We start from the raw sequence: 18380 nt of genomic DNA on the forward strand, positions 1-18380 counted from the left end.
GCGGACAGTACATATGTAATTTTATTGTGGTGTTTAAAAAAAATTATTGTGCATATTCGAACATTAGGAAGCTGTTAAGCCATATGAGAGGGGTTTTTTTTTTACTAACTTACAAATAGGGCTTGATTAAATACATACAGTGCACTTTATTTCATCCTTCCAAGCTGAAGGCAGACTCATGATTCCTCATGGATGTCCCAGCAGAACTTGAAGGGCAGCTTTTCCATTCTCTCCTTAAAAACGCTGTCAAACCTTTCACTTTGTGCGACTGTCATCATGTTCTTCCAGTCTCCAACAGTGCCTGGCCCAGGAAGCAGACAGAAAGAACGTGCATTGTGGTGGTCAAAAAAATATCCATACCGCCACATATATTTGATCCCTAGATGCAATTGTCAGGTGAATATGTCAGGAATTCTGCAAGCCGCACTAAGTCAGTTTGATCTGCCACTGACTTACCTTTGCGAAGAAAATGCCCTCTGCTGTGGTCTATTGCATCATTTGGCAAGAACTCATAGTTTACCCTGGGATCTGCTTTCATTTTATTAAATGTAGCCTGATCCACAACAGCATCCACCTCCTTTTCCGTCAGTCTCTTTCCCAGGAAGTTGCATAATTTCAAGACACAGCTTCTCAGATCCTGAAATGGAACGTGGTTTTAATGTCAGGCCACCCACAATAGAGAAACCTGACAGCCTAGAGACTAAAACTCATGGAATAGGCAGGATTACAAGCAGGGGAAACAAGCAGCCTGCATCTTTATCTGCCTAGTTTGGAATAATTGCAATTGCATTATATTATACTTTCATTGTTGCTTTTATTCCATGTGCCATGCAGAATGCATTATATTCTGGGGCAGCTCTGAGTCCATAAGTAAATAAATAAATGTCCCTGTTGAAGACACAAGGGACGTTCTGTGCCATCTCTATTCAGCATCAGAGGGCCTGTGAAATGACATCTCTTGCTTGGGATCATGACACTTTATTTATAGCCCCATAATCCCTCAGGGGAAATGGTTATATGCACTATTTGCTGTCTAGGGTCCGAAAAGCTGCTCCTGAATCCATGGCCTGCTAGGCTTTGAAAAATCTTTAGGAAAGGAAGTGAGACTAGCAGGGGAAGCAGCAGCTGAGGGCACTTGAATAATCAAATTGCTTCCTTCCTCTATTTTGTAAAGGTGAGTTTTGATGGATGTTTAATATCAGACTGGATAGCATTTTGATAACTTACCTTCTTCATTTCTTCATAGGTAAGAAACAGAATATTGAAGTCAGCCTTGTGAGAGTACCAGCCTTCCACATGGTCCAGCCATAAACTTGCAAGTACTGATAGGAGAAAAGTTGATTTGGCATAAAATGTAGATCAGATTTTTTTAAAAAAAACATTCAGAGAGAAGCAGTACAAACATATAAATTCCATTAAAACAATTTAAAGAAATCATTTTAAGAACCAGCAGTGGAACAAACCATTAGACCAAAGCTGAATTAATACCACCCAACCTCACCAAACACTTTCTCAGAGAAGGAATTTGCAGAAGAGTTCTGCATTTTAAGGCTCCCTGCTGTGCTTCCCATCCCAATGTGCTGAGAGAGTGATGGGTGGGCTGAGATCAGTCTAGCCTTCCTCCAGCCCCCTTCCTTCCCACTCTTGAATTTTCCTTATATGGTGTGGAAGTTAATACAACATTTAAGAGACCATGTCAGGGTTTCTGAGTTATTACTTGACACAAATATCTACACTTGATTAAGCATTGGGTGTTCCAGCTTGTAATGATTTGTAGCTGCTGCATCCTTTCACCAATTGATATCTTAACAATAAAAAAGTTAAATCTGGAATGTGAAAGATGGACATACGAAGATCTCCTAGTTAAATCAGAAAGAGGGTGGAAAAGTAGACCGTACGAAGAGCTAAAGGATAAATTAACTGGATGGATACAATTTCACCAAATTAATGCGTTATGGTACGATCATAAAAAAATAGGAATGAGTGAAAAAAAGTCCAGGTACCAGGTGGAAATCTTAGAAAGTAATACTAAACTTTTATCCAAAATGTATAACCAACTGTTAGACTGGGATACTAAAGATGAAGAGGTGAAAGGAGTCATGGTCAAATGGGCCAGAGACCTTGGATATAATCTGGAGTTTGACAGATGGGTAAAACTTTGGAAGAAAGGTATGAAGTTCACAGCATGTGCTGCTCTCCGAGAAAACATGGAGAAAATGATGTATCGTTGGTACATCACCCCGGCAAAACTGGGGAAGATGTATAAGACCGGAGACAGCACATGCTGGAAATGTAAAACTAAAGAGGGTAATTTCTTTCACATGTGGTGGACCTGTGACGAAGTGAAAAGATTTTGGGGACAAATTTACGATGAATTAAAAAGAATACTGAAATACACCTTCCCCAAAAAACCTGAAGCGTTCCTTTTAGGTATGATTGGAGAGGAGATCAAAAATGAAGACCAAACATTCTTTCAATATGCAATGGTGGCTGCCAGGATTTTGTTAGCGCAAAACTGGAAAACTTCCAATATCCCCACCATTAGAGAATGGCAAATGAAATTATATGAGTATATAGAATTAGCTAGAATGTCACAAAAAATTAGGCATCAAAAAATCGTTAAGTTTACGAACGACTGGAATAAATTTCTAAGTTACATTGAAATCAATCTAGGTATTACCAAAATCACAGTGGGCGGAATCTAAAACCTGCGATGTAAAGAGCTGATATAATACAATCTGCAGATAAGCGATGAGTTTATTTTGCCTAAACTGAGATGGAAGGAAGTCAATTGAGTGATGTTATGTTGGTTTGTCTGTTTTATGTTTATAGGCGTTGTTTGTTGTTGTTGTTTGTTTGTTTGTTTGCTTTTTTTTCCTTTTCAGTCTTTTTTCTTTTTTGTATTGTTTGATGTCGTTTCCAAAATATCAATAAAAAGATTAGTAAAAAAAAATAAAAAAAAATGCAGTATTATATCTGGTCCACTAGTAGAAAATGGGCTCAAATGGTACGAGAGACCTGAGATTCACCAATGGATGTCTATTTGTACACACATGCCTGCACTGACTTACACCCCAATAACACCAACTTTAACTCCAAAATAATCCCTTTTTGTTTTAATCCAGAATGAGGCAGCTAGACTGGTGATTGGGAGTAGCCGCCGAGACCATATAACACCGGTCCTGAATGATCTTAATTGGCTCCCAGTCCGTTTCCGAGCACAATTCAAAGTGTTGATGCTGACCTTTAAAGCCCTAAATGGCCTCAGTCCTGTATACTTGAAGGAGCGTTTCCACCCCCATCGTTCTGCCCGGACATTGAGGTCCAGCGCCGAGGGCCTTCTGGCAGTTCCCTCGCTGTGAGAAGTGAGGTTATAGGGAACCAGACAGACGGCCTTCTCGGTAGTGGTTCCTGCCCTGTGGAATGCCCTCCCAGCAGATGTCAATGCAATAAACAACTATTTAACTTTTAAAAGTTAAACCCCTGTTTAGGGAAGTTTTTAATGTCTGATGCTGTATTATTTTTAATATTCAGTTGGAAGCCACCCAGAGTGGCTGGGGAATATTTTTATTATTATTATTATTATTATTATTATTATGATCAATAATAATAATGTGGCGTTCGTACGGAGCCCCCGGTCGTCTCACGGACTATTGACCCGTACACCACTAATCCACTGCCACCAACCAGGTCCTCCCTGGTAAAATCACTTCTCAATCAGCTTTTCAATTCATAAAGAAGAGTGTATTTTATTTCAGACTTAAAACAAAACTATTACAGCATTCCAAACAGTGTTCCTCTTTACTTTCTTAGTCTTATGTTCCTCTCTCTATCTCTACTACCACCCCACACTCAAGGACCAACTGCCCCAACTGTCTCTCTATTACCAACTGCCTTTCCCAACCAGCCAACCCACTCAAAAACCAACCAACTACCCACCCACAACTCCCAACGAACTCCCAGAACTCCTCCCAGAACTCCTTTATAGACCCACTGACTCCACCCCCTGGGTCCTGTCTGTGCAATCTATTTAACTATTTCCCCTTCAGCACTCTCTCATCTATGGTAACGTCACATACCTCCCCCCTTAAGAAGTTACGATTCAGGAGGGTTAACTTCTTAAAGTTACACTCCTGATCAAACAGTTTTGTATGTGGTTTTGCTTTGTTTTTTTTGGTTTTTTTTACATATATATATATACATACAAAAACAAGTAAATTGTTGATTGTCTTTGTTCATCCTTCACTCTCTGGTTTTCGTGATAAGGCATCCGCCACAATGTCCAAGGATTCTTTCTCAACCGTAGAGAGGTGCTTTTCTCTAGGCAGTAACTTCTTGCTGATGTAGATGATTGGATATAGGTTTCCTTCAGGTCCTGGCTGGCTTAAGACGGCCCCGTTTCCGGTTTTTGAAGCGTCCTCCTGTTACACGGTAGGGGTTCACAACAATGGGTTGGCTTCCCCTGTGTCGATCCGATGTTCCACACCTTTGGCCACTCCTGGAATATTACTGAACAAGGATTCATATTCCAGCAAGATCTGTTTTGCTTCCTCTGGCTGTTTAAGGGTTAAAGTCGGAGCCAATTTTATGTCTGTTAATCTACTCTGGGAATCTCTCTTGCGGAGAGTTGCCTGCATGCTGAAGGTGCTTGCGGAGCTGCTTGCGGAGAGTTGCCTGCATGCTGAAGCCTGTGCGCGCTGAGCTTAGCGTGTCCAGGCTTCACGGACCTCTCCGCAAGCAGCGGGAGCGATCCCGCTGCTTGCGGAGAGTTGCCTGCATGCTGAAGCCTGCGCGCGCTGAGCTCAGCGCGTCCAGGCTTTGCGGACCTCTCAGCAAGCAGCGGAAGCCAGCGCTGGGCTCCCACGGCTTGCAGAGAGCTGCCTGTTTGGGGGCTGGGGTCAGGGGAAGCTCGGGAGGGCCTCCCCCGCCCCAGCCCTGCGCCTGGGGGGGAATATTTTTTCCCCTTTATTTCCCCCCCCAAAAAACTAGGTGCGCCTTATGGGACGGTGCGTCCTATAGGGCGAAAAATACGGTATCTTGTTGTATCACATAACAATGCAGGACTTCGGCCTCTACTACCTCAGCAGGCTCGGGCCTAATTGGCATGTCTGTTTCTCCTCCAGCACTCTCTCATATATGGTAACGTCACAAATAATAATAATAAAAATAATATAAAACTTACTAAATAATTAGCACTGGTTGTTTTAGAAATCTGTCCAAGAAAAGTAGCAACCTTTTTCATTTGTACACAGCTTATCTGAGATCAAATATGACTCAAGCCGAAGAATAAACTTTCAAATCCAATATATTGGCTGCAATCTTTCCCACCCTTCAAAGATTTTGAGGAATTTTCAGAGTCCACATCAAGATGGACAGCTCCCAGTCTTTATAGTCAGAATTCCATAAAAGCTATTTCCCAGTAAACAATGCCACATGCAGAAATGGCTCATTTTGTTTTTGTTTATCATCTAAAGCTAATGTTTTCAGGAATACCTTTGCATAGAAAATGCACTTGATGTCTTCCTGTGTTCTCCTTGCTAAACTGTCCAAATTTATACTGCAAACGACTTTCAATGTCTTGTGCTTGGGCAGCTCCACAATTTTGTCTACCTCCCGTACCTCAGCTTTCCCCCCACAAAATCACAGGGGGTTGTTTATACAACACCCCTGAGATTGTGAAAGCGCAGTTTATTTTATGATTGCAGGGTTTTTTATTTCAAGTGATGGCAAATCTCAGTTGTGTTTCCTGATAAATGATACTGACTTCATATGTTGGAGTGATAGATGTTTCAAAGCCCATACAAACATTCCTGGCTGATAGATATTGGTTTCCTGGGGTCCTTTATCCATCAGCTTTAGTTGCCAGGCAGACTGTAATAATACTCCAGAGCAGGGATGGGGAGTGATCTAATTAATGTTTTAATGCAAGTCCACCTAATTTCAACTTCCTGAAACAGTATGTGAACAGAAACACAGCTGCAGTTCATCCATAAAAATTCACACATCTTCAAATTACGCGATACACCTTTCCAACCAAATAATGTGTGTATTTTAGGGGAAAGTGTTTATGATATTATGCCGATAATAGAATGTATATTTTACTGAAAATATCGAGCAAAATTTAGTATATTAACAAAAAATATTGTGTGTATATATTAAGCATCTTTGTATTCAGCATTATTTGTATATCAATAGAAATGTACACTAAAATGCAGACAAATTTTCATGATTTTTTTCTCTTCTTCTGCACAAACTGGTGCAGAAATTGTCGGAATCAAGCCTTTGTCAGAGGAATTGGCCACTCTCCAGGTGCCCGGCTTGGATTCCTTGTTGATCTCCCCCGTCAGCGACTCCCGGCAAGACAAGGCGAGATCCCGGCGATCCTCCTCAAACGTGAGAAGAACACACCTTCCCTCCTCCCTCATTCCCCAGGGAGGGGAGAGAGACAGACAGAAATGTATTTACATGCCTTTATTTCTGTCTTTCCAGCAGTACAGAGAAAACGTGTCTGCACTCTCTCAACACCAACAGCAGAGAGAGAATAACTCCTCCCATGTACTTCCAGTACAGGGTCATGTGACACTCTGAGCTAACATCCGGTGCTCAGTGCACATAATAGACTGTCCCTTGTTCCCACGGTACAGTCCCAAAACATCAACATCCTGTTTGGCTTTCCAGCCATCTGGAGAACTCAGCAGCATTGCTCCTTTTTCGTAACATCAATATGGTGAACCAAAAAGAACCATGGAAATGTGAGAAACTAAGAGGAAATCCAAACAGATAAGATTCACTCATCCACACCCTTAAAAACTAGAAGAGGCAGAGGCAGTTTTTAAATCTGAAAGCAGAGATGGATCCTGACACACCTACTGCTTGCTGAGAATAGGACTGGGCAACTCAGCCTGTACTAAATTATATTGAGATGGTTTATAAATATCAGAGTCTGGTTCAAGTTTGGGATCTGAAGAATGTGTGCTGCTACGCTCTTGGAAGAGCACAAAGAACCATTTATTTAGGTCTTCTTATAAAATAATAATAATAATAATAATAATAATAATAATAATAATAATATCTTTATTGTCATTGCCCCCTCTCGGGGGCAACGAAATTACTTGGCTGCTCCATAAAAACACTAATTAAACAATACAGTATAGTACAGCAAGGAAGATTAGATGACTTTCAAAGTCCAGGCTTCCCATTCAGGGCCGAGATCGCTCTGGAGAAGAAGCTGTTCTTAAGACGGCTCGTTCTTGTCTTCATCGTCCTGTATCTCCGTCCCGACGGCAGGAGCTCGAAGAGACAGTGACCAGGATGCGATGGATCTTTTACTATGTCCAGTGCCTTCCTATGGCACCTTGTAGCATAGATCTGCTCTAAGGTGGAGAGTGGGCAGCCAACAATGCTCTCTGCTGCCTTAACAACTCTGCACAACCTCATCCTGTCCTGGATAGTACAGCTTCCGTACCACACACATAAACCATAAGTGAGCACGCTCTCAATGGCACAGTGATAGAAGGCAAGCAGCAGTTTCTGCGGAAGATGGTTTTTCCTTAAAATTCTCAAAAAGTACAGTCTCTGCTGCACCTTCTTCACAAGCCCCCTTGTGTTGACACTCCAGGACAGATCCTCTTGTAATTCAATGCCCAAAAATCTGAACGTTGTTACCCTCTCCACACAGACCCCATCAATCAAAAGTGGCTGGACATTGCTCTACTGTCTCCTGAAGTCCACCACAAGCTCCTTTGTCTTCCTTGTATTTATGAGCAAGTTGTTAGTTCTGCACCACTCTGTCAGCCGCTCCACCTCATCTCTATAATCCGTTTCGCCCTCCCTTTCAGAGATGAGCCCAATCACGGTTGTGTCATCTGCAAATTTGACAACCCTATTACTAGGGTGAGTAGCGACACAGTCGTATGTGTAGAGAATATAAAGTAATATAAATGTAATTCCCCTTCATGGATCACTGCCTTGTTGTGGCGAAGGGGCTTCAATAACTCTGAGAAGCTCTGTGATGGCCTGGGAATCCGATTCAGAGGCTGAACCGGAGGAATCCCAGCCTGCACAGGAGTCCCCGCCTCCAGGGCCAGCTGAGCTGGGGCAGGGCCTTGATTCTGAAGCGCCTGCACCTGTGCCGGATCCTCAGGAGCAGGCACCAGGTGAATCCACTCTGGCTCCGGAGGCGATTGAGGACGCATTGCCTACAGATGCACCTCTCCCAGCCCTGTCAGGGAAAAGTGAGTCTCCCCCTGGGTCCAGTAACCCACCGGCCTCTCCTGAGCTGCAGAGGCTCAGGGCAGAGAGGCGGAGGGAACTGGTTTCTCCCAGGAGGAGTGCTCGCCTTAAGGCCAGGAGAGGCGGGTCACCTGGGGGCTGGGACTGCCCCTGGCCTCACAGAAGATAAAGGCCAGTCAGCCTGGTCCCAGGTTGCGGGAGCAACGTCGTTGAAGAGCTGTTTCGGCCAGCATCCAGTCCTGTTCCCCCAGACTTCCTGTCCTTGCCCGGCTCCTCGCTGTGGACCCCGCTTAGCCTGTGGAGAACTGTCTGCCGACCCTCGACTCAGGTCCTGGACCTCGCCCCACAGTAACCTCCCCCCCTGGACCAGCACAAGCTCTGAGCTATGCTGTGCAGGGTCACCCAAGACAGACAGGTCATAGCCAAGAGTTCAGACTCAATGTGATCCACCTGGAGAAGGAACTGGCAAACCACTCCAGTATTTTCCCAAGTAAACTCCATGGACATAAAAAAGGAGAAGCTTTGAGAAGAAAGTGAGAGTTTCCAAGGCATGCTCTGGTTCATGGGGTCACAGAGAGTCGAACACAACTAAGACGACTAAACAACAACAACAAATAAAATGTAATTAATTTTATCTATGCCTTTTCATGTGATTGTGTTTGCTGTGTGAACTACAGGGGGGAGTATGTGTGTCAAATCACTTCAAGGAATATATTTGGGGTGCATTTGTCTCTTATCAAACTTCACTGCCTTGAAGTGGCATGCAGCATGTGAGTACAGATTTTTTTCTACAGCTAGCCCTGTTTTTGAATTCTGATTAATCATTGCCATCCAGTAGGAATCAAATGCTTTCGCCATCTAAAATGTTTGTGAGGCAGTTAGATAGTTCTCCCATTTATCTTTTTCAAAGCCACTCAGATACACACTAGAGGGCCCTTTGCAATGTTTATCATCCTTGGGGTCAGAGGAGTTCCTGTGCAATCAGACTTTGTCACTCGTCTTGCACAAGGGGAGTGAGGCGAGGAAGCAACAAGCAGCCCTGTCCTCTGAATTAAAGCCAAATGTGTTCAAGAACACTTTCCCTCATAATAAATTTGTTTAGGAATGAAGCGTTCAAAGAGATTATTCAGTACCATAAAAATAAATATCTGTTCCAGCAATCAAGATTATCCACCAATTATTTGCAACACATGGATTGCTAATTGCACAAGCATTCTTTCAAGGGCCAAAGGTGAGTAAGTGACAAGCAGCATAAAATAAAATTGCTCTTGTAATTTTTATGTTACTTTTTCTACAGTTCTGAAATTATACTATATCACACAGTTATGCACACCCAGCAATTTGGTGTAACCCACCAAAGTGACTTATCTTCACCAGGGAAATGATCAAGTATCCATATTGGTTTTGTCGGACCATTACAAGGAAATTACTTCTTGCCTGTTGTACTTCTACTCAAAATGGCTTCAAATAATCACAAACATCTGTTTCAACAATCACAGCTCTCGACCAATTATGTGCCAACCCACAGGCTGAAATGTTTGTCCTGATGGAATAATTGGAAGAGCATGAAGAAGAATTCCACCCACAACAAATAAATTGATGATGTGAATGAGCCGGATGATTTACATTGCCATCTGGGACACCAATAGTTAGTTAGTTTGGTTTTTTTTAACAATAATTTTTATCAATTTTCAATTACAATAATCCAATGCTAGGCTCAATATAACAGTGCCAATTTAAAATACAATTAATAATCCCAATAGCTAATTTGGGATTCCTTAACTTTTGCACATGGGGTCAGAAATTAGGACATGTTGGAATGTAGAAAGAGAAGAAGCGGACAGTACAAATGTAATTGTTTTGTGGTGTTTTTTTAAAAAATTACAGCACATATTAGAACATTAGGAAGCTATTAAGCCATATGAGATTTTGTTTTCTACTAACTCTTACAAATAGGGCTGGAATAAATGCATACAGTGTACTGTATTTCTTCCAGGCTGAAGGCAGACTCATGATTCCTCATGGATGTCCCAGCAGAACTTGAAGGGCAGCTTTTCCATTCTCTCCTTAAAAACGCTGTCAAACCTTTCACTTTGTGCGACTGTCATCATGTTCTTCCAGTCTCCAACAGTGCCTGGCCCAGGAAGCAGACAGAAAGAAAGTGCATTGTGATGGTCAAAAAAATATCCATACCTCCAGATATATTCCATCCCTAGATGCAATTGTCAGGTGAATATGTCAGGAATTCTGCAAGCAGCACCAAGCCAGTGTGATCTACCATTAACTTACCTTTTCGAAGAAAATGTCCTTTGCTGTGGTCCATGAGATCCGGTGGCATGAACTCATAGTTTGCCCTGGGATCTGCTTTCATTTTATTAAATGTAGCCTGATCCACAACAGCATCCACCTCCTTTTCCGTCAGTCTCTTTCCCAGGAAGTTGCATAATTTCAAGACACAGCTTCTCAGATCCTGAAATGGAACGTGGTTTTAATGTCAGGCCATCCACAATAGAGAAACCTGACAGCCTAGAGACTAAAACTCATGGAATAGGCAGGAATACAAGCAGGGGAAACAAGCAGCCTGCATCTTTCTTTGCCTAATTTGTAATAATTGCCATTGCATCATATTGTACTTTCATTGTTGCTTTTATTCTATGAGCCATGCAGAATGCATTATATTCTGGGGCAGCTCTTTCAACTGAGTCCACAAGTAAATAAATAAATGTCCCTGTTGCAGACACAAGGGAGGTTCTGTGACATCTCTCCTCAGCATCAGAGGGCCTGTGAAATGACATCTCTTGCTTGGGATCATGACACTTTATTTATAGCCCCATAATCCCTCAGGGGAAATGGTTATATGCACTATTTGCTGTCTAGGGTCCGAAAAGCTGCTCCTGAATCCATGGCCTGCTAGGCTTTGAAAAATCTTTAGGAAAAGAAGCGAGACTAGCAGGGGAAGCAGCAGCTGAGGGCACTTGAATAATCAAATTGCTTCCTTCCTCTATTTTGTAAAGGTGAGTTTTGATGGATGTTTAATATCAGACTGGATAGCATTTTGATAACTTACCTTCTTCATTTCTTCATAGGTAAGAAACAGAATATCGAAGTCATCCTTGTGAGAGTACCAGCCTTCCACATGGTCCAGCCATAAACTTGCAATTACTGATAGGAGAAAAGTTGATTTGGCATAAAATGTATATCTGATTATTTTTTGAAAAACATTCAGAGAGAAGCAGTACAAACATATAAATTCCATTAAAACAATTTTAAGGAATCATTTTAAGAACCAGCAGTGGAACAAACCGTTAAACAGAAGCTGAATTAATACCACCCAACCTCACCAAACACTTTCTCAGAGAAAGTATTTGCAGAAGAGTTCTGCATTTTGAGGCTCACTGCAGCTCTTCCCAACCCAATGTGATGAGAGAGTGATGGGTGGGCTGAGATCAGTCTATCCTTCCTCCAGCTCCGTTCCTTCCCACTCTTGAATTTTCCTTATATGGTGTGGAAGTTAACATTTGCAACATAAAATGCAACATAAAATGGTGTAGTAGGATTCTCAGTTGTAGACTCTTTGTGATGGATGGATGTGGAATTTCCTCAGAGTAACCTATGGCATCAGACATGGCATTCTGAAAATGATCCTTACCACACAGAGAATTTCTTTAGTCTGTTGTCAAAGGCAATAAAGATGATGGGGCAAGAGTGATTCGTTTTTGAGTAGCAATTCATCCTTACCCTTCCCAGCCAAAAACCTCTCCATGAAAATTCCAAAATCTTCTACTTCTTCTAATTTGACTGTAATTTTGGAAAAATGGTAATAGGAAACCAAGGCATCCTTTGGGTTTCTGGCCACATAAACAACCTGCAGGAATAACAACATATTCTTTTGATTCCTGGTCTTATTTTTTCTACTGTTTCTTTTGTTTTGCTTCTATAGTTATTTCTGTGGTTGTGAAATGTGCCGGTAACTAAGTTGTTGAAGTGGATATATATGCATAAAATAATAAATGGATAGATCTCAGATATCTCTTCTTGTGGATTCTTGGTGCTTCCAAGTTGCTTTATAGCCCTGGCAGCGTCACACTCTTTTGCAACATGCATGTCAAATGCACAGTGCAATCCTATGGTGTCGAATGAGCTTATTAAGTGTGTTGGATGGCACCCTTGTAACGAATGCCGTGTTTTGAATGGGCCGCAAGACGGCTGAAGACCACCATATAAAATGGATGCTGTTGATGAACTATTCGTAAATCGTGCTGATCAAAGAGTGAATGGAATGTGCATGTTCTGGCAAATGTACTGTACCTGCAAGGAAGCATAAAGACTGGCTGTGCAATGCTAGTTACAAAAAGTATCGTACTGTGCCAAAAGTTACAGAAGACCAGGTGCAAAGCATGAGAGTTGTGATATGCCAAGAACATGCTAAGGGTGGAGGACTGCCAAGAACATGTCAAAGGCAATGAGAAATGCCAATATTCAGATGAACACCAAAAAAGACTATATAAGATCAGGCTTTTCAGGAGGGTTGGTGTGTCGGATGCAGCCGGGATCCCGCTGTCTGCCCACCCGATCCAGAAGAAGAGTGGTGAGTGTATGTGTGATTGTGTGAGTGACTGAGTACATGTTCCCTTATCTTGTTACGTGTTCTGCTTGTTAATCAACAAAGCAATGTTATGTAGAAATTCCAATATATTGGTTGTCTGACTGCTTACTTGTGTTCTACCTGAAGTGCACTGAATCTCAGATAAAAGAACCTGTTTTATTCTTAACACCCTCCAGGACTTTTACTATGGTGGAGCATAAACTCTGTGCTGTTTAGGAGTTATGGGAATTATTCCAAACTCAGGGTGCACAGAGCATTATTCATTCATATGGACAAAGGAATTGCAGCTGGATGAACTGCCCTCAAAAACGGAGAAATGTTAACGGAATCTGAGATGTTCATTTAAAGAAGGCAAGACAAACATTGAATATGATCAAATAATAAATGTGCTGTTTCCTACTTTTGGTCTTCTGTTCCTCAATCCTTTGGGTACTAAATAGTAGGGTAGATGGGAAGCAAAGAGGCGAGGTGATGGACGACTGACGTAATCCGCATTGCGGAGATTGTACTCCAGCCACGGAACCCTGTCTAGTAAGTCAACTTTTTCTGTTCCATCTCGGTGGCCTTCATGATAAATCAAGCTCAAAATATTTTGAGTCCATATTGTGCCTATAAATGAGAATAAGCATACTTAATTTCATTCATATAGGGACATGGGTGGCGCCGTGGTCTAAACCACAGAGCATAAGGCTTGCCAATCAGAAGGTCGGCAGTTCGAATCTCCACAACGGGGTGAGCTCCCATTGTTCAGTCCCAGCTCGTGCCCACCTAGCAGTTCGAAAACATATAAAACTACAAGTAGATAAATAGGTACCACTCCGATGGGAAAGTAAACGGCATTTCTGTGAGCTGCTCTAGTTTGCCACATGACCTGGAAGCTGTCTGTGGACAAAGATTGGCTCCCTCGGCCTATAGAGAGAGATGAGCGTGCAACCCCAGAGTCGTCTGCGACTGGACCTACCGGTCCAGGGATACCTTTACCTTTACTTTAATTTCATTCATTATACTAAGTATATGTACTTAGTACTTTAAAGAGTGAAATAACTGAAAACAACATGTCTCAGCATCATGGAGCTTACTATCTGAATTGCAACACTGAAAAGAAATGAGAGAGAGGAAGGGAATCAACACAGCAAGCAGAGGCAGATTTAGGGACCTGGCTGCACGGGCTGCCAACACTATGATGTCAAATAGAAGGTGAGAGGTGGGGGGCACTATATTTTGGTGTGACACAGACCACCACTGAAATAGGGACAGCAATGAGTGAATGAGGAAGATTGACCTAGGCTTCATTTCCATTGAGGATGAGAGGGAATTTCAGCTAAAGGCTTCATAGAATTTGAGGATTTGGGAAGACAGAACAAAATTTGCTAATAAGTTCCTTTATTGTTCAGAAAGCTACCAAAAACTCTATTCCAGATTCTTCCCAGAACATTATACAAATGATATTCAAAGTCTAGGAAATTAAAAGAAGTTATCTGTTCTCCAAAGTGCAGTGGTACCTCGGGTTACACTTCAGGTTACAGACTCCACTAATGCAGAAATAGTCCCTCGGGTTAAGAACTTTGCTTCAGGATGAGAACAGAAATTGGGCAGCGGCAGTGCAGCGGCAGCGGGAGGCCCCATTAGCTAAATTGGTGCTTCAGGTTAAGAATAGTATCAGGTTAAGAACAGACCTCCGGAAAGAATTAAGTTCTTGACCTGAGGTACCACTGTACTTTGATTCAGTGGATTCAAACCATGATTTTTTATCAGTGCTTTCTAGGAACAGAAATGTTGACAAATGGCCAGTGAGACAAACATAATAGGCAAAAGGCAGTTGCAGAAGCCTTTATTCATGTCACTCAAGTCCTAAATGCCTATACAATGCAGAACGTCCCCTCTCTCTCCTCTCCCACTCCCGGTTATTGTGTCCTCCCCACCCCACCAGCCCTCCAAGGCAGATTTGGGGAACACTGGGGACACAAGGAGAGAGAAGAGTGAAGGAAGTTCTGGTGTGGAAGTGGAAGTTATTGCATGGAGGGCACAACTGCATTGGATACGGACCCCTGTTATTATTGGCAAAACTGTGGCAGATAAATGCTGAAATAAAGAGTCACAGGATGAAAAGTTTTTAAGAAAAGAATTTATCAACTCTATTTGACAAACACATACAAAATCCTAAAAGTCAGTGAATACAATAAATCCCTTGCAACCAAATTTGAATGTTTTTGATGTGTATTTACGTTGTTTTCAAAACCTCAAACAGGTTGACACTGGTGGAAAACTCATTATATCATCTCTTTTTTTGAAACAAAAGAAAACATGGCCCAGTTCACCTTTATGTAACCAGGTAAGTTTCATACTACCCACATTGACCTCAATTTTGCATTTGGTTTTAAACTTGCGTAAGGATAATACAGATACTATGTAGATATATGTGGGTATCCATCGTGGTTGAATTGAAATGATGGTTCTTCCTATGAAAAGGTACTCTTACCTGATTTTGGATAAGTGATTAAAAATACATCACTGTCTCTTATTTCAAAATCCTCCAGGGAATCTAAGTACTCCGCTGAAGTCAAATCTGGCTGGAAATAACATCCTTTGTATGTGAAAAGGTATTTCTCGTCTGGTTGCATTGCCTGTCTAAGAATAAATAGAAGGGAATAGTTACCTCTATTATGCAACAATGGGAAATCACAAAAAAATAGAGGTGTCATTTTGTGAAATCCTACTCCTCTAGCAGACCCCATAGCAGAATCCCATGCTTCTCTTCCATCACAGGTGAGCAACATAAAGGTCCATCATTTAAAGAACAGAGACTTGACCCATCATTGAGGCAACAAAGCATTCCCCCCCCCACTTTAAATATTTTTTAAAATGATTCTGCTATCAACTCAAAGCTGGCTTTGCCCTACACAAGAAGGCTTTCCTCTTTCACCCTGACACAGTTGTTTGGTCAGTGCATGTGTGCAGCATGCAAAATAGCAGCCCTTGGCCTCACTTTATGCTGCCTGGCATCATAGTTTGGTCAGTGCTGCTATCCTGACACTCATTCTTGTACTCAGGGGAGGGGGGAAGGAAGCAAAACTGCTCCCTGTAAATTGATCTAGGGGAAATGAAAGATGGAATCTGTTGGGAACTCTTGCCATTTCCTCCTGGGTTCTTGATCAGCTTCAAGAAATTGGGGTGACGTATATTCCGGGCTTCCTGGGACCAAACAATAGATGTGCCTGGGGACCACAGGGTGGCAAAGAGAAAGGTATTCTTCACTGCCCATCTGGCTTCCATTGCCAGCTCTGGCTGAAACTGCTGCTGGAATGTGGTGCCCAAGAACGTTCATGGAGGGAATGCTGCCCTCAGCTTCATCTATGATAATACAGAGAGTTGGCTACACATACAATGCACCCTATTGGGCAGGTGTTCCCATACTGAGACACCACTGCCAAAATAGATCTTTCTTCTTTTTTTGCCTCCTCCCTGTGCCAATTTCTCTCCTCCCACGTGGCGTCTGACAAGGAAGGCACTTGCAAGGGTGGGCTCAGTGCATGATATGAGGAGGCGGGGAATTGTTATGGGAGAGAGTTCAAGGCTCCATTGGGTGCTGAGGAAACCAAAGTTGTCGCCAGTTGTCGCCAGGCCTTTTATACCTGTTGGGACATTTCAGGCCATAATATAGAATATGATGCATGACACTGAGATATACCACCGTGTGTTATTATAGATGAATGGGTGCTTTATAAACATTTAAATAAAAATAAAATCCATTGCTTAAAAGTGATAAAGAAATAAAATGCCATGAAGCCTGAAAATCACTTTAATTCTCTATATAAGTCTTGTGTTTCATCGCTAAGAAATGCAACAATTGTTTAGTGGAAAACATTGTATGTCCAAAATAGTAACAAGAAAAATACTCCGTTTGATTTTCCAATATATAAATTAAGGGTTGTATCCCATGCCGAATGAGCAGGGTTCCATTTGCACAATGGGAGTTCAAATTCAGTCCCCTCAAAATAACTATTAATCTCTGCCTTCCAGTAGCACCTTAAAGACCAACTGGAAGGTGCTACTGGAAGGAAAAAAATTTTTTTGTTTTGACTATGGCAGACCAACACGGCTACCTATCTGTAACTATTAATCTCTGGTAACACAAATGTTACATTCTGTGTGACACCATAAAATAATATGAGCTGTGACCAGAGTTTCCATGCATCTGATGAAATACCTTATTGCCCCTCGGAACTCTTGCAAGAAAGAGTAGATTAGTTGTTTGTCATTCAGTAGTCCTGCTTTTCCCTGGAAAGTTTAATTTACAAGAAAACATACCAACCTTTTGTTTTTAGAGTCAAAACGTCTGGGAGAGAGAGGGAGAGACCGATCTCTTCTGTAGCTTAGAGTATTTCAGCTTTTCAAGGCTCACGTTCAGAGCTCTCAAGGAAACTGCTTTATAGAATTCTGTTAACTAATAAGAGTTTGATTAAATCGATGGCTCCTCTTTAGTAAATCATTCCTTGCAAGTTATGCAAGAAAAGAACGGTAACACAGGAGCATCGAGGCACAGAATCTAAAGAACAACATGGGAAGAACTTTGCACAAGCAACAGCCAATATCAACAGTGGTCTTTGTCCGTTTAAGAAATAAATGCAGTATTATATCTGGTCCACTAGTAGAAAATGGGCTCAAATGGTACGAGAGACCTGAGATTCACCAATGGATGTCTATTTGTACACACATGCCTGCACTGACTTACACCCCAATAACACCAACTTTAACTCCAAAATAATCCCTTTTTGTTTTAATCCAGAATGAGGCAGCTAGACTGGTGATTGGGAGTAGCCGCCGAGACCATATAACACCGGTCCTGAATGATCTTAATTGGCTCCCAGTCCGTTTCCGAGCACAATTCAAAGTGTTGATGCTGACCTTTAAAGCCCTAAATGGCCTCAGTCCTGTATACTTGAAGGAGCGTTTCCACCCCCATCGTTCTGCCCGGACATTGAGGTCCAGCGCCGAGGGCCTTCTGGCAGTTCCCTCGCTGTGAGAAGTGAGGTTATAGGGAACCAGACAGACGGCCTTCTCGGTAGTGGTTCCTGCCCTGTGGAATGCCCTCCCAGCAGATGTCAATGCAATAAACAACTATTTAACTTTTAAAAGTTAAACCCCTGTTTAGGGAAATTTTTAATGTCTGATGCTGTATTATTTTTAATATTCGGTTGGAAGCCACCCATAGTGGCTGGGGAATATATTATTATTATTATTATTATTATTATTATTATTATTATCATCAATAATAATAATGTGGCGTTCGTACGGAGCCCCCAGTCGTCTCACGGACTATTGACCCGTACACCACTAATCCACTGCCACCAACCAGGTCCTCCCTGGTAAAATCACTTCAGTCTCAGTCAGCTTTTCAATTCATAAAGAAGAGTATATTTTATTTCAGACTTAAAACAAAACTATTACAGCATTCCAAACAGTGTTCCTCTTTACTTTCTTAGTCTTATGTTCCTCTCTCTATCTCTACTACCACCCCACACTCAAGGACCAACTGCCCCAA

General features: G+C 42.0%; 1 protein-coding gene across 2 annotated transcripts; it reads right to left on the reverse strand.

Annotated features, from left to right (window-relative positions):
- Window positions 1-3: 3 nt before the first annotated feature.
- Window positions 4-17319, reverse strand: LOC310760332 (amine sulfotransferase-like; the record flags this gene model as incomplete). 2 transcript variants are annotated; one of them, XM_083608691.1, is made up of 7 exons in its annotated part: window positions 17151-17319; window positions 15318-15466; window positions 13239-13447; window positions 11971-12097; window positions 1228-1322; window positions 457-637; window positions 4-301 (listed from the first exon to the last, which is right to left on the reverse strand). In XM_083608691.1, exons 2-7 carry the CDS (start codon window positions 15457-15459, stop codon window positions 177-179), a joined length of 879 nt encoding a protein of 292 aa, XP_083464817.1. In that variant the 5' UTR covers window positions 15460-15466; window positions 17151-17319. The 2 variants fall into 2 exon arrangements, with proteins under 2 accessions (XP_083464817.1, XP_083464816.1); XM_083608690.1 differs by lacking the exons at window positions 4-301; window positions 457-637; window positions 1228-1322 and adding exons at window positions 10242-10366; window positions 10522-10702; window positions 11300-11394 and having other exon boundaries at window positions 17151-17313.
- Between the last annotated feature and the right edge of the window lie 1061 nt (window positions 17320-18380).

The sequence above is a fragment of the Podarcis filfolensis genome (assembly GCF_964270895.1).
Source record: "Podarcis filfolensis genome assembly, chromosome: 3".
NCBI classification, from domain to species: Eukaryota; Metazoa; Chordata; class Lepidosauria; order Squamata; family Lacertidae; genus Podarcis; species Podarcis filfolensis.